The following is a 16,127-nucleotide window of genomic DNA, read 5'->3' on the forward strand; positions in this document are numbered from 1 at the left end:
CCATCTCTGCAGAGGTCTAGAACTTTCTTCAAATGGCATGTTGCTCTGACACCAGTAAGGTGTCCTAGGGAACTCACATGCCTCTGAGGCCACAGCAACCTCTCCATATCTATCTTACCATACTCTTTCTTTCTCTAGCACAAAACCAGCTCCTTGGCCTTTCCTGTCCTTACGCCCTCCCCCACCATCTCAACCCTAAGAATTAGGAGTTACTGTATCTGTGAGCAGCCTTGAGCCTTTTTCCTCCATAAAAACGCGGCAGCGGGGCCACAGAAGTAATTCATGATAAACAAAGGGAGGAGAGTGTGCAGGTAAAAAAAATGAAAGAGCTATATTTCCCTCTAAAGTAACTTTTAGCAACAAAGGGAATCCAGAAAGCTTTAGTGGCGAGGGTTAGGCAGAGGGCATCAAATGACCTAGACACGAAAGGCAGAAATTACAAGAAACAGACAGCTATGTCCCTTGGGTTGCTTGTCAAGAAGTTTATCCTGGACAGTTTCTGGAGAAATTAACCAATGCAAATGAGCTGGACAGATAAACAGCACCAGGAGACAGCCAGCAGCACCTTTCTCTGTGAGGAAGCAGCTCCCCACAGGCAAACAAGGAACCAGGACACAGTCAACATCTGTTTCCTATAACAGCTGGCTGCTCAAAGATGCAGCCCTAAAAAAAACGGCTGAGCTGACAATCCTGAGAAACCCTGAAGTCAAAAGTGTGCAAGCTGAGTGGGCCGACGAGTGCGCATAGCTTTCCCTTTCCATGGCTGCTCGCTGCCTTCTTTTCTTTACAAGGTGGAGACCAAAATAAACCCCTCGAGTGGTTTTTCTCCATTTGGTTGACAACTAGCATCCATGAATACTGCAGTACCAGAGTCTGCTAACTGTTTCTTGGCAGCTTTGCTTTGCCTTTCTGAATGTCACGTGTGATACAAGAGGGTGCTGGGTGGGATGGTGGCCTGGGGTGGATAAAGAGAAAATTCAGATGTAACTCATTAGACTATTAGAGGGGGAGGGAACCAAGTCTTCTGGCAAAATCATTCGTGGTTCCAGAATTCAGTTAGAGAATAATATTATTGTGTCTGATCTTTAGCAATAAAAAATAAATAAACAACAACAACATAAGGAAAAACCCAATTTTTCATCTCTGTATGCTATCAGTTCATATACAAGGATTCCAAACTGGGAAAAGATCATCCATGAATGCATAAAGTCCACAGATTTAAGAACTGCAAATTTCTAAAATAAAAAACCTATCAGAGCTGTGGCGTCACCGCTGTGTAGACAATGCTCATAGCTCAGCTAAGCGCGGTGTGCTTCCCTCACCTTGGTCATGTGCTGGGATTACACGAGCCAGATAGAAAACAAGGGAGCCAAAGATAGACAAGAGGGTTTTCAGGTGAAACCAGGAAATATAAGTTAAGGTGGTAAGGAGGAAAGAAAAAAAAAAGTTGAATATTAGCTCACATGGAGTGCCAAGTCATGGTAGCTGCTGAAACAAAGAACTGAACGTGTTCCCTTCCTAGTGGCCCTTTAGTGCCACAACAGGAAACATAACAGGAGAAAGGAGTATATTGTTGAGGGCGGGGTGGGTGGGTGGGGGGAATAAGATGGAGGGGGAAGGGCAGGATGAGAAAGGAAATGAGACGTTAAGTCTGAAATTTGTTAATTTAAGAAACCATGAGGAGAAAGTGTCATTGAAAATTGAATTTTTCCTAGGGGTTCTGCTCAAACTATGGCACTAACCAAGGACAATACGCATCAAACCCCTTCCCAGATCTAGCCAATGGTCAGGACATTCTCCACAGTTGAGTGGAGAGTGGGGATTGTCTTTCACACGAACTCTGGTGCCCCATATTTAACCGCGTCCCCTTGATGGGGAGGCCTGGTGGCACTCAGGGGAAGGATAGCAGGCTACCAAGAAGAGACTTGATACCCTATGAGCATATACAGGAGGAGGAGGTCCCCCAGTCACAGTCATAGGGGAGGGGAGTAAGGGGAAAATGGGAGGGAGGGAGGAATGGGAGGATACAAGGGATGGGATAACAAATGAGATGTAATATGAATGAATTAATAAAAAAATGCTTAAAAAAAGAAAGAAAATTCAGTTTTTGTTTGTTTTAATTTGTTTGCGTGCGTGCGTGCATACGTGTGTGCATGTGTGCGTGCAGTGTGGTCGGGAGAGTAATGAGAATATAATTGTAATGAACACAAACCTTGTATACCATTAGCTACAGGCCAGGCCAGCATCACTTAATTCAGCCCTCGCAAGATGACTTGACATAGAAACTACTGTTACCCCATATTCAGATAAGAAAACACTCAGAAACACAGAGAGGCCCAGAGTCAAGCGTAGTGACTGAGTCTGAAAACTAGTCCCTAAAGAAGAAAAGTTCATTGAGAGAAAAGCCCACCTGTCCCTCCAGGCCTTAGCTATCTTGTGACACTTCAAGAAAAGCAAAGAGAGAAGGGGCACAGAGCTGTATGCCCCAGCACCCGAAAAGCAGGCAGGAGGGCTGTGAGGTCGGAGCCAGACTGGAGTGTAAGCGAGACTGCGCCAGGCAGACACAGGGAGCTCAGTGAAGACATACTAAAAGAGGAGCCTTATACTAATTCCAGTGAAAACACAGCAGTAATGTCAGCTCCATGAAAATAGCAAACACCCCTCCCGGGGTCAGGGCGGACACTTGCTTCGGCTAGGTAGGGCCAGGAAACCACGAAGCCAGCCATTCCCTCCCATCCTGCAGGAACCAATACTTGCTTCTTCGTAAGGAGGCCACGGGGACCCTCCTCCTGTCGACCATCTGGACCCCACAGTGCTGTGTTGACAACTACAGTCATCAGAAACCCCCTAGAAAGGAGCCTAGAGAAAAACACGTGCTCTGGGAATACTCGCCGAATGACGGAATAGTAAAACGGCAAGGTTTGTGGGAAGGCTCCGGCTAGGTTGGATATCAGAGGTATGCGGAAGGCAGCAGTGAAGCAAATGAAAAAGAGGAAGCCGGGATAGCATAAGGAGACAGAACAGGACTTACCTGGAAGATGTCAGCACAGGAGAGTGATGGGTGGGGGTGGGGTGGGGAGTGGGGAAGAGAAATGGATGGCGAGGGCAGCCACACTAATGAGACACTGTTTTATTGAAGCTGGGGGTACAGGCAGGTCTTCGTGTTTGTCAAGATTAACCTAGGAATAGCACACTAAAAAGGAATGTCAACACAGATAGACTTTTACCAGCCTGACAAAGGTAGAAGGCGATAGACAGCATAAACATACGTGAGCCCACTAACTCGCCATCTCCTTCTCACAGGGCCTTAGCTAAATCCAGCCTGTGTCTTATCACCTGTGAGGTGGTAACAGTGTCTGTCCTCCATGAAATCACGCCTCAAGTCGTGATTCCCCATAGAGATAGGCATAACCGCCCTACTGCTGTTCTGCTAAATGGGCCTGCTTTGCTCGTCTAAACACGTAAGCTTATGGCCAAAGATTAGTGCTACTGAGATTCTGTCGGCTTTGGGCAGAGCACTGGGAGGCACTTGCTACAGAGACGCAGAACTGGTCAAGGCACTGAGAATAACTGACTATTGGACACTTGGTACTAAATGGGACATGTCTACCGTCCCATCCGGAGCTCACACGGGAGGAGGTGAAATGAATGCACGCACCAAAATAGTCTGCGTGCTGTTGAGCATTGTGTTTCTGGGCATCAATGATGCTTGCATTTATGAATGCACCACACTGTGGCTTCCTGCGCACGACTGATCTGGTCAATACCCACTCGTGCACTGGAGATGGGCTCACACGGCCCTAGACCTCCCTGAGGAGCTACTGGCCATGCACAGCTACTGTGGAAGCTAGGAGCCCTTTTCTTCAGTGATGCAGCTACTGGTAAGACGCCAAAAGTCTCCTTAGTCTTACCCAAGCTCATGGAAGCAGACTACACTCATGGGTCATTAAAAAAAGGGGGGTGGGGATGGAAGGGGGTTTGCTGGTTGGGAAGAGAGAGAATCAACAGAAACGGGAAGGGGACAAGAGGATAATAGGGTAAATATGACCAAAAGAGTTTTTCACAGATGTGTACAAATGCCAAAATGAAATCCATTATCATATACAATTAATATATGCTAATAAAACCATAGGCATGACTAGGGCAGCCTGGTGGGAGTGTCAGGTAAGCAAGCTATTGTGAATGCTTGGAAACCCAAGCCAGGCTGTGCTGCCATCTTACGCCATTGCTTCTCTGCAGCCGTGGCAGCTGTTTTGTGCCCCCTTCAGGTCATCATTATCCAGATTTTCCTTACTTCCCTACAGGTGTGTTCAGGATTACCTCTCTCTCCAAACCTATAGGAGACGTGTTTTACTTAGACTTATTCTCAGCCCTAGTGATGGAATGATTGTGTAAGCCAGGGGAATAATATCGCATAAAAAGGGACTGATATGAACAAGAATCACAGAACAGAAATGAAAAATAACATAGCATTATGTATCCCAATACACATATATATGTATGTATGTATACACATATATGAATATATATATATATATATATATATTTCACATACATGGGATATACACAAAGCACGGATCCGTTCTGTGTACAAACACAGCTCGTTACTAAGATGACCTGAGGTGACTTTTCTTTAAACATAAGCACTAATCATCGTTATTTGTCTCATTTTAATTTTAAATAGTAAGGCATTTAACTTAAGGTTGGAAAAGGAAGAGATGGACAGTCTTGGAACTTCCTGCAAGGGCAGGCAGTGGTGGGGAGAACCAGGGCATGCCATCCTCCTGAGTAAACCCCAGGATGAAGCCAGCTGCTTGTGCTTTCCTCCCAACCCCTCGCTGCTTCCTGAGCTCTCACTGGCTGCCTCCCTTTACCATCGGTCTCCTTCTTGCCGTTTCTTCCTTGACTCTGGCAAACTGATCGAACGCCAATGTCCCCAGCTCTGAGAACCTAGCATGGGCAAATGCAGGCCACCTGCCCTCCACAGCCATCCTCAGCGCCTTCCTCCTGAGCCTAGAGTACTTGATCAAGTAGTTCCCAGGCAACCTGATCTCACTAAGCTGTACCTCTCCCTAAAAGCCTAGCCCCGAGCTTTGAGATGAGTTCCTCAGCACTTAGACAGACATCAGATCCCAGGAAAGCTGTGTGATCCTTAAATGGGCTAAGCCCAGCATTTCACAGGCTGCTTCTGGGCCCAAGTTTTCAATAAATAAGCAAGTGGGTGACACATCAAAAATGAACTCCCTGGACTGCTTGTCTCTCAGGCTGTAAAATAAGAGTACACAAATTGCACCGAGACAGTTACTCAAATGGAAAGTTGTTAAAGTTGAGGGATGAAACATAATCTGTGGCCGGGCCAGAAACCTGCTCTTCCACACAAATGCATACACAAACGCCATATCCTTAGTCTGGAACTAGCCTAATGCTCCCATCCCCAAGGCTCGCTCTGGCTTGTACCATCTATGCTGTTTCACCTCCTAACGGTAGTAAGTAATGAATTACATGACCACCAAACCCTCTGGCCTCCTCGCCACTGTAATTTCCATCTTATCACTAGTCAGAGCAGTTTTGTTTGCAGTGAAAACAAACCACCGTGAGAAAAGACATATGTCCATGTGATACGTTCTTGGTCTATCAACTTCATGGTTCGTTGCACTCAATTTCAATGCTATACAGACAACGCTAAGTTGAAGCATTCACTTTTCTTAACATTTCAGAAACACTCACTACTTATTATCACTCAAAACATCTTGCCAACTCACAAGTTTGATGTTATACCTGATGAAGAAAAGTTTGTTTGTTTGTTTGTTTGTTTGTTTTAATCTAGCCTAATAATTAAAGCCAAGAGACTTTCAAACTATATACTTAGGGCCTATAGATTTTTATATTAGGCTCTCTGACTCCAAAATGTCTACAGAAATTATTGTCACTGGGAGACCAGCTAGCAGAAAGCAAAGCAGTATTAAAATAGTCAACCTGTTAGAAAGCAGTCTTCAAACATGGGCATTACTGCTTGCCTGCAACGGTGTCCCGAAGATTCTGTTGTCAGATGGTAACACCACCTTAAGAAAAAACTGTAACTGCTCAATCACAGACGCTTTTCAGTATCAATGCTGTAAAAGTCGCTGTTAGCTGTCACACTGATGGACACCTGGAAAGGTCGGCCAACACTTCATTGAACAATGTAAGAAGGCATCGAGCATTAATAAGACGGCATAAAGCTGAGTGTTTCCATTTCAAAGCACTAAAAATAAGTCACAATTAGAAGTGACCTTGACGGAGAAGGAAAAAACAGCAACAAAAGAAGGGGTAAGGTCACCATCACACAGTGATTAGGAAGACAGAAGAGAACTTTCACTGATATTATACTGAACTCTGGCACTCAGCGTTTTCTTGGGCCATAACGTAAGAGAATTTAGTGGGTTCACTGAATTGACCGATTGCTTTGTTAATCTATTTGCATGGGTTAAGACCCTGACTGACATAAAACACAATCAAAAAAAGAAAGAAAGAAAAAAAAAAGCCAGACAGAGAGTGTAAAGAAAGACTGACTGATGTATGCTTGGGGTACAGCCTATCCAATAAATGTGCCTGACCATCAAAGAGCCCAGTCGCAAAGATTTATTATCAGAACAAATAGATTCTAAAGAGACGGAATACAATCAGACCTGTAGTATAAATTCACACTTAAATACAATTCTCTGCCCTACATAGCTTATTTCTCAACTCTCCTTTTTTAAGATTCTTTTCGTGGGCTTTCTTTTAGAATAATTAACAAGGAAGCACAATGACACAGCTGCCATTAGTGTAGTCCTTTGGTTCACACTAAAGAAAGCCAAGTTATATTACTTACAGCTCTAAAATCACTGCTAACATATATGTAAAGCAAAGGAAGCATTGCTGCAAAGTGTAGGAAGATAAAAGTAAAAAAATCAATCACCTAGAATGAATTATCACATTTTAATTACATGTAATACATGAACATACTTGTAAAGTCAAGGGCAGATGTAGAAAGGATTGTAAAAGTTATACCTCCAAGTTCTTTTACATTCAAGATGGCATTCTGGAATGGCACCGCCTTTATACTAAAGCCTAGAATTAAAAAAAAACAAAACAAAACAACAATTAGCAACTCAAGTTATACATTCAGACAGTTGAGATGGTCAGACCCTGTGTTTAAGGAAAACTACAGCTTGCTCTCTAGAGCTCATATTTATACCAGAAACATCATTTCCAGGATAAAATAGCTGTATTTTATATTCTACTGCTCTGGATATTATAAGCAAATATAATACTTCAAAATATCACATTACCCAACTCTTTAGCACATAATGGTTATTCAATTTTTTTAAATCAATCAAAAGAGAGACAGCTGGAAAACCAGAAGTTTCAAAGAAAATATTGAATCTACTGGGGCCTATGGATCGAATTCTTAATATATGACACCTTTTTCCTCATATTAAAGCCCAGGCACTAATGACTAAAGCACTAAATGGAAACCATCTTATATTTGAACTTTCTTGCATTCATGAGCACTTCATTTAAGGACACAGTTAATAATATACACCTGTATTTTTCTTTAAAAATAAAATTATAAATAATCATTTGCACAGAAATAATTTGACAAAGAATGTCATAAACACTGATATTAACAATACACTTAGGCTTAACTAGTTACAGTGAAGGCAATAAATCTGTAGGAATCCATGCGTGCACAGATAAGAGGGCAAACACTGGAAAGTTCTGAAAGAGTCACAAGGAACTGGACCAGCAACGCGAGGACTGAGGACCCGGAAGACGGACCAACAACGCGAGGATTGGGGACCCGGAAGTTGGCAATAGATTCTTTTGTTTCAGCTGATTACCTTCGCCATGTACTTATTTTTTTTTTTTTATTAAAACCCCCACTAAAAAAAATAAAAATAAAAAATAAAACCCCCACTAATTGTTTAAGGCTAATTTTTCAACAGTTCAGGGTACAGTTTTAACATGTGCAACTACAATGAAAGTCATTTTTTTTTTCAACAAAATTTTCAGTAAAGAAGAAAAACATACAAATACTTTCCACCTGGAATGTTATGATCAGTGGCAGGAACCGTGAAAAGCTCTAATAGGCACTCTGTGAGGAGGGTAGTTACAAGGCACTGCTTTGCCTTACAAAAATGATGCCTATCTTTGCATGCCTTGTATCCACGTTCTCCCAACATGGAGATAAGCTATACAACGCACTCCACTTTTAAGGTAGCATTTGGTAATCGCTGAAGAACTGACTTTGGAGTCAGGCAGACCTAGAGCAGACCTCAGCTCTTTCACTATGGGCAGCCACTAACTAGTCTTAGCTTTCTCATTTGTCAGGAATGATAGTATCTACTGCATACTGGGTCTATTACAGGTTAATGGCGCAGAAAGTTACTGGATCTTCAAAAAAGTGGGGGAGAAGTGGGGGAGAGAGACAGATAGACAGACAGAAAGGGAGAGAGAGGGAGGGAGGGAGGGGGGGGGGGGCCTGTGCTGAAATGCTGGTGCATACCCAGGCCTGAAGCAAAGCCTCTCCAGGTGTCTGGCCTCTGGGAAATCAGGGATAGTCAGTGCCAATCACAATACTCCTACAGGCATCAAAATTCCCCTACAGGAGATCTGGATGCTTGAATATATCTACCTACCCCACATGGATATTCTACGGATTAAACAGCAGTGATTGTGAAATCCTGGAAACAAAAGGCCTCTGCAGATGCTAAACAGGCTCTTAGTGGTTATATTCACAGCGACTCTCAGGAATGGATTTCCCAGGGGAGCAAGCCAGGTCCCAACTTTGAAGAAGAAAGTTATGGAGCACAGTACTGATGTTTAATTGGCTTTGATTCTTAGAAGCTAGCAGCAGGCAGGGACTCAAAGGAGAAGCAATAGCCTTCCAGAAATGGCCACAGCCATATGCAAAATACAACTTTAGAAGTGCATTAACCCAACAGGCAGGTAACGCGACTGTCAACGTCTTCAACTCTTTGCAGATCCTCCATGATAAATTGCTACAAAAACTTCAACCATTTGAGTTACTAAAGTAACCAAGGAATCTTATTTACAGGCATATGAATGTTTCTGCAAAATACTCATGCTTTCTCCCCATGGTTGAACATGTGTAGCTAGGTTTATACTGCCAATATATTTGTGGTCTCTCCACCATTCTTATAGTTGAGCTATGGTGACTGTTGCTCAGAAAACAAAAGACTAGATCATGAAAGAAAGAAAGAAAGAGAGAGAGAGAGAGAGAGAGAAAGAAAGAAAGAAAGGAAGGAAGAAAGAAAGAAAATTAACGTTTCATAGGAGAGAAACAATGTCTCTCCATTTTGGTTATTCTAAGTATTTGCAAAGACTGGGGGGGGGGCGTAAAATAACATATTCAGTGCATACAAGCTTAACCAAGAAAAGAAAAGCCACTCTATGAACCACACTATATGGTAGTGGCTTGCATGAGGTGAAGGGTTAATATTTACTAGAGTTGTTTTTCTTTTTTAAGACAAACATCAAAAGCTTCTCTCCAAGGATTTAAGAAAGAAAAATACGGACTACAGAGTAAAAAGTCTGGGCTCTAATCTTGGCTCCATCAATTACTAGCTGTTTGATTTTACCAGAAGTCTTTTCTTTTCTTTCTCCTCCTCCTCCTCCTGCTCTTCTTCTTTCTTCTTTTTTAAAACCATATCTCTGCAGATCCCAATGTTGCTAAGGGTTCTTATCCATTGGCTAATTCACCTGTTGTGGCACCCGCAATGGCACCATGGGTGCAGGGTCCCAAGAAGAAAGCAAAGCCAAGTGCTACGTGGAATACTTGAACTCAGGTCTTGTCGCTAGAGCCATTCGCTGCTGTGGTTCCTGCATGCGCCAGTGAGCAGGTGGGTCCACACTGCCGTCTTTGTTATTGAGTCAGAGATGTTGGCTTTTCCTGGGCAACACGTGTGACCAATAAATCCACATCGACTTTCCTTTGTGTCTATAAATAATTCGACGTGAGCGCTCCAAAGTTTAAAAAAAAGGGGGGGGGTCTAAAAAACATTGCTGTTTTCTTTATTACTGGAACAAAACTAATAGCACAGGTTTAGAAAGCCCTTCTTGCTAGACATTAGTAAGGCCTGGAACTTGAGGAGAAAGTGCAAACTTCAAACAAGACACTCCCTCCAGTGCTCAGACTCCTGGGCTGCATGCTTATGTGGCTTTGGCTTTGAATTCTCAAACACAAAAGGAGAAGACCTGATTGGCTCTTTAATAGTTCCTCTAAAATTAGGGTTCTGCTATTTATAATAAACAAAGATGAAGGAAACAATAGTAACAGCTCAGTCAAATCTTCGTGGACCCCAGAATTTGGCTGAAGACCTCAAGGGCAGTTCTCCCTGGGCACCCCTCAAACAGCAGGATGGCTGTAGCCTAAGTTATCCACTCATTTTTTCCTGGCTTATCTAAGCTACATTAGTAAGACTGAAACCTCCCCGAAGATTTAACCCCACAAATTTTAATAAATATATGACTTGGTAACTCTTTGGGGAAATAATTGTTTGCGTGGCCTCTTAGTCAGTGTTTTGCAATCCTTAAATCTAACCAAACCTGTAATACAGGGGAGATGGATTTGAAAGTTTTGTGCAGGGAAAGCATTCCTGGAATTGTAACAAACAGTCCAGGAGGACAGTCAGCCTGATTTTATTCATCATGCGTAACCATAAATGTTTTACTTAGGCCTATACCCCAGGTCCTCCCCTCCTCTTCCCCCTCCCCTCTCCACCTCCCCACCCAAACCTGCACAAGTTCACTTGCATGCTTGACAGGGCGCTTCTGGAATTCCTGGATCCCTCTACAGACCTGAAGGGCTGAAGGGAAAGGCGTTCCAGAGATCTGGTGGTCCCAAGCAGGACCGAAAGCATTATTTCTGCTATGACAGTTTTGTGATGTTTGGACAAAAATCCAGCAAAATTCTTCTCAATAGGATTTCAACATCATAAAAGGAAATTTAATCTACTGGCATTTATCAAGCACAGTCCTTCAGCAGATACTGAAATTCACTGTTTAACTTATTTCTCTGGTTAACCCACGTGCAGCTAACCCTGGAGTTATTTTAAACACTTCCTTCAACATCTCGGGACCTTTTTCCGTCTTCCTTTTCAAACTGCCATGATGTTTGTCCACCGGCAATTTATCAACAGCAGAAATATACATGTATATGTAGACAGACTCTGAAAGAGGTTTTCAACATCTGTTTGTTTGTTTGTTTTCAATTCAACGTACTTAGATTTCTCTTGGTAGTTCTTGAACTCTTTCAACACGTTATTCTAAGCCTTTGGATCCCATTCTTCTGGTTCAAAAATGAAAAACAAAATAAATACTCTACAGCTTAACAACTGTTCCACAGGTTCCTGCTAGGTACAGAGGCAAGGCGCTCACTCAAACAGAGCTTTGCTTTTGTTTTTAGGCCTCCGGAGAAGATGCTCAGCCTCGCTCTCCCCCAACAGGTACTGCTCTCTGGAGGGTGTCTTAGCCCTCTGAGTTTTGACAATTTAAGTATCTTTTAAAAATTCTGTCAAAGCTGAAAGATTGTTGAAGTTAACAAGCCAATAAAAGTTGGATTCCCTTTCTTCCTGGGGAAAAAAAAAAAAAAAGCAGGCATGCTTGCTTTGCTGAAACTGGGTGGACCTACCCTTCTTAGGGAATGCTGTCAATTTCTAAGAAACCCCGACTTAACAAAGACCCTCTTCTTATTTGTTGAAAACAATTATTTCATCTTAATTTGATTTACATTTCAAAACATTATAAAACAAATACATTGGAACAATAACATTTCCCCAAACCACATCAACAGAGCACATTATTATTTTTACATATCCTTTCCCAGCTTATGTTCAAATGCATATGTTTCTACAGCTTAATTTTTAAAAATGAATGTAAACTTAATTTTTCATTTTCTTCAACAGAAGACAATATATATATATTTCTCAATCTAAATCATTTCAATTGAAGTTCTAAATTCTATTTAACAAGCTCTCTTGCTTTAGGGCATTTATGTTGCTTTAAAGTTTCACTTATAATAAACATATAGTTTCTCTTACATTAGTTACTTATGACAAATTCCCAGTTGTGCCTGTATTAGGCCTGTTATTTCTTACTATATTGAGAATTTATTAGAAATGTTGGAAATCTTAAACCTCATCAGTGAGTTTTTTTTTTTTAATTTAAAATATTGAAAATTAAATTTATTTCCTCTTTGATGGCACTGGGGATTGAACCTGGGGCTTTGTATGTGTTAGGCAAGCACCGGCTCTCGACTGAAGTTCTCACGGAAATCAACTCTGCACCCCTGGGGTAGATATCATCCTACTAATGTTCCGATAGTCAATGGTGTTAGACTTTGCTTCTAATTTTTGCATCTGTGATGGTCTGTCGACTTCTTGTAAGGTTGTTATCTGAATCTTGTGTCAGGCTAGCGCTGACTGTATAAAAGGAATGTTAAGTTTTCATTCCACTTCAATTTTTCTAGACACCTGGCAGTGCTTTCTCTTTGCCAACAGCCCCTCCCCATCCCCCTGCGCAAAATGCACAGGGTCCATCAAGGATGCCAACATAGAAGTTTTCCTAACCGTAATTTCCATTTCTTTAGAGGACAAAGGCCTATCAGAATTCCCTACTTCTTGAGCATGACTGGAAGATTTGTCACCTCAAAGAAGTGAGTATGTCACCTAAACAATCAACCTCATTGGCAGAAAGCTGCTGTCAATACTCTCTTCTTGCCTCGCAATAGTTTAATCATGTTGTCATCTGCAAAGTACTGGCAATTTATATCTTTTAAAATTTTTCCTGTTCAGTGTGGCTAAGCTATATCAATTTTATTCATCTTTTCAATATATTATCAAGTTTCTGTTTTATTAGTCCTTTCTATTATCAACTAGCTTAATTAGTTTTTATTTTACTTTGATCTTTATTATTTCTTTTCTTCTATTTAGAGTTTGATCTATTATTTTAGTTTCTCTTTGAAGAAGCTAAGACCATTGATTTGAGGCCCTTCTTTTCTTTCTTTCTTTCTTTCATTTTTAGATTTATTTATGTGTTTGAGTGTTTTGCTTTCATGTGTGTCTATGCACCACATCCATGCCTGGTGCTAGAAAACGGTGTTGCCTCTCCTGAAACTAGGGATATGGGTGGCTGGGAGGCTCCATGTGGGTGCTGGGAAGTGAACTCGGGTCCACTGCAATAGCAAGTGCTCTTGCCCGCTGAGCCATCTCACCAGCCTGCTTTTCTAATGCCAGTGACCATTGCTATAAATGTCCCCAGAAGCCCAGCTTTAAGAGGCATATCACAAACCCCGGTAAGTTAGCATTTGGTGCAAGATGAGTTAGATTTCCTCTTTTGAGTTCTCAATCCATAGAGGCAATTTAGCTTTCAAATATTTGGAAACTGTCCCAAGGATGCTCTTGTTAACAATTCCTAATTCAATTCTATGACAACACCAGGCCTGTCCAATCCATTATCTGACGACTACCTTAGCCCAAACTTTCTTAAAACTCTGTAAGATGTTAGTGCGTGTCATATGGGATGGGGGGAGGGGGCGGGATCCTCAATCAATTCCATTTTGTGGTTCCTTGGCATGAGTTCTGCAGGCGACAATGTTTAAAGGCTGGATTAGATACGCCTGTTACAGTTTGAAAACCTATTTCATGCCACTGGAGACCATAGAAACTAACTCATGCTTGTTTTATGTATTATAGCAGGTAATTATTTAATTTAGTACATGTTCAAAGGCATTTGGGAAGAATGGATGTCTTCTGTGGTTGGGTGGAGTGATCTGTAAAAATTATCCAGGTCCTGTTGGTGGACAGTGTTGTTCAAGTCTATCATATCTACGCTGATTGCCAGCCTATAACTATCAAATGCTGAAAAAGAAATTTCTAATTTTAACTATGGGTTTGTCTACTTGACTCTGATGTCCTGTCAGCTTTTCTTTTGTGTATTTTGGAGCTCTAGTGTTAGATACATAAGTACTCAATTCTCTTGATTAAAATCCCTTCATCACTCTTAAAGAAACTTTGTTGTTCTCTGTGTTATTGTTTGTTCAGAAGTTTACATTGTCTGACATTGATACAATCACATAATTTCGTGTTTTATACTACTTGGACCTCTATCTTCCTTCTTTTTTTCTTTCTTTTCTTTTCTTTTTATTCATTTACTTTAAGCTATCTGTACCTATATTTAAAGTTTGTTTACTAAAGCTAACACTCAGATGAATCTTTTTTTTTTTTTAACTTGGTCATACCCATTCAGTCTTACTTGAGGAGTTTAGGCCATTTACACTTACTCTAATTGTTGCTGTTGAAGTTGTAGTGTATTACCTTGCTGTTTATGTCTAGTTTGCTCCTTGTATTCTTGTTCCATTTTTCATTGTTTCTCTGTCTGCTTTCTGACTGGGTCATCTGCCTGATTCTTTCGTGAAAGCAGTTTTGTCTCTGTTGTATTTTTAATTTTTTTTCTTAATGTTTTCACAGAAATCATGTTTTTCATTTGGCTTATGAGGTTAAATCAGTTCTGATTACTATATTTGGATGAGAATCAGAAGTCTTTAATCATTCATGTTCCTTCTATCCTCCCTTGAACCCCTCCAGACTTTTCCTTCATTCTCAGATGACCATGCTTACACATATCTATTAGAGTGTTCACTGTCCTTATCAAACAAATGCCCATAGCACTTTCTCCTCAGTGTGCGTGTGTGTGCCCTGAAAAAAATAGTTTATATGTAATCTTACAAAGAAACAAGTGGTAGTGACTGGAGTCTAAGTCATTACCATTTCTTAAATACCACTTCTTCCTTTCTCTAATATTCTCTAATGGACCCTGATAGTCCACTAAAACTGTTTTATCAGTACCAGTATTAATTATGCTGCTACCTAACCAAGGGGCCCTTTTCTCAGACTTTCAACTTGACTTTGTTTTTTTTTTGATATCTTGGCTGTAACTGACTTACATCATGCTATATAGACCTGGATTAAGATTTTTTTAGCAACCACAGAAGCAGGAATATAAGTTCTCAGGGTGGGATGTCTGTCTGATTTATTAACTGATGCTGTGCTACTACCTAACTCAATGGTGGACACAATAAAACACTCATAAGCACGTAATGAAGAATGAAACAGAGTTGATGCTCAGCACGCCTTTTTGTTCTCCGCCCATTCTACATAACCTCATTCAAACCCACATTTTAGTAGTCTCTCAAATCTGTACCTGCCAATCTAAACTGTTCCTAGTCTGTTACTTCAGCATTTAAAACATTGTTAGCTGTCCCACGAACACCCAAAATTTGGGGTGTCCCTAACCAGCTTTCTCATTTTATTTTTAAAACTGTCTGCCGTGGTTTTCCTACTTCCTTTTCCAATTTTCCCCAAACACCAAGCTAGAAACTAGAGTCATTGTTGGGTTTTCTTTTCCATCACAGGAATATGACTGCCACTTTCACAGCATTGACTGCAGGTGCTTCTAACTTACCATCAGCACAATCACTGTCTCTGTTGGCTCATCTTTCTCCCTTTTATGGGTATCTCCCAACAGCGTTTCCCTTTCTCTACCCCTGACCCCAACACTTCCTATATCCCTAGACCCTGACCCTGACCATCACCACAGACTTCTCCGAATCACCTGTCTCAGATCCCAAATATCCTTCCCCTAGTCATGGCTTAGGATCCCAACTGTCGAGTGAAACAATTTTCTAATATGATATTCACCAAGAAGCCTTCTTTGATCCCCAAGGTTAGAAATGATCACGTGTAACTTCCACGCCTACACCATCAAGTAAAATTCGTGTCACAGTATCTTAGCACAGGATCTGGCATGTGATAAGCAATCAAGTAGGAACCCTTTTACCATTTAAAAAGTTATCTTCCAAGCCCAGTATAAACTTCTCGATGGCAAGGACCTGTAAAGAGGCCTCCAAAAAGGCACTGTGCCAAGCTCAAGATAGCTACGACTCATAGAAGCTTGATATCCAAAACATCGGCCAACTTACTAATTCATCAGAAAACCAGCTAGCACACATGTTATGATTGGTTCCAGTGAGAAGAAAACATAAATTACTTAATAATTTTACAAAAACAATTGTAAAATTTCCA

General features: G+C 41.2%; 1 protein-coding gene across 2 annotated transcripts in view; it reads right to left on the bottom strand.

The window, feature by feature from the left end:
* The window catches only part of Arl15 (ADP ribosylation factor like GTPase 15), a 365,109-nt gene that overhangs the window by 218,366 nt on the left and 130,616 nt on the right, over positions 1-16,127 (bottom strand). The window contains exon 3 of one of the 2 annotated variants that reach the window (XM_051172410.1): positions 7,033-7,092. In XM_051172410.1, coding sequence (XP_051028367.1) covers positions 7,033-7,092 — 60 coding nt within the window. Of the gene's footprint in view, positions 1-6,987; positions 7,093-16,127 lie in introns of both variants that reach the window. The other variant, XM_051172409.1, reaches the window with a different exon arrangement.

Source organism: Acomys russatus, chromosome 30, assembly GCF_903995435.1.
Source record: "Acomys russatus chromosome 30, mAcoRus1.1, whole genome shotgun sequence".
Classification (NCBI taxonomy): domain Eukaryota; kingdom Metazoa; phylum Chordata; class Mammalia; order Rodentia; family Muridae; genus Acomys; species Acomys russatus.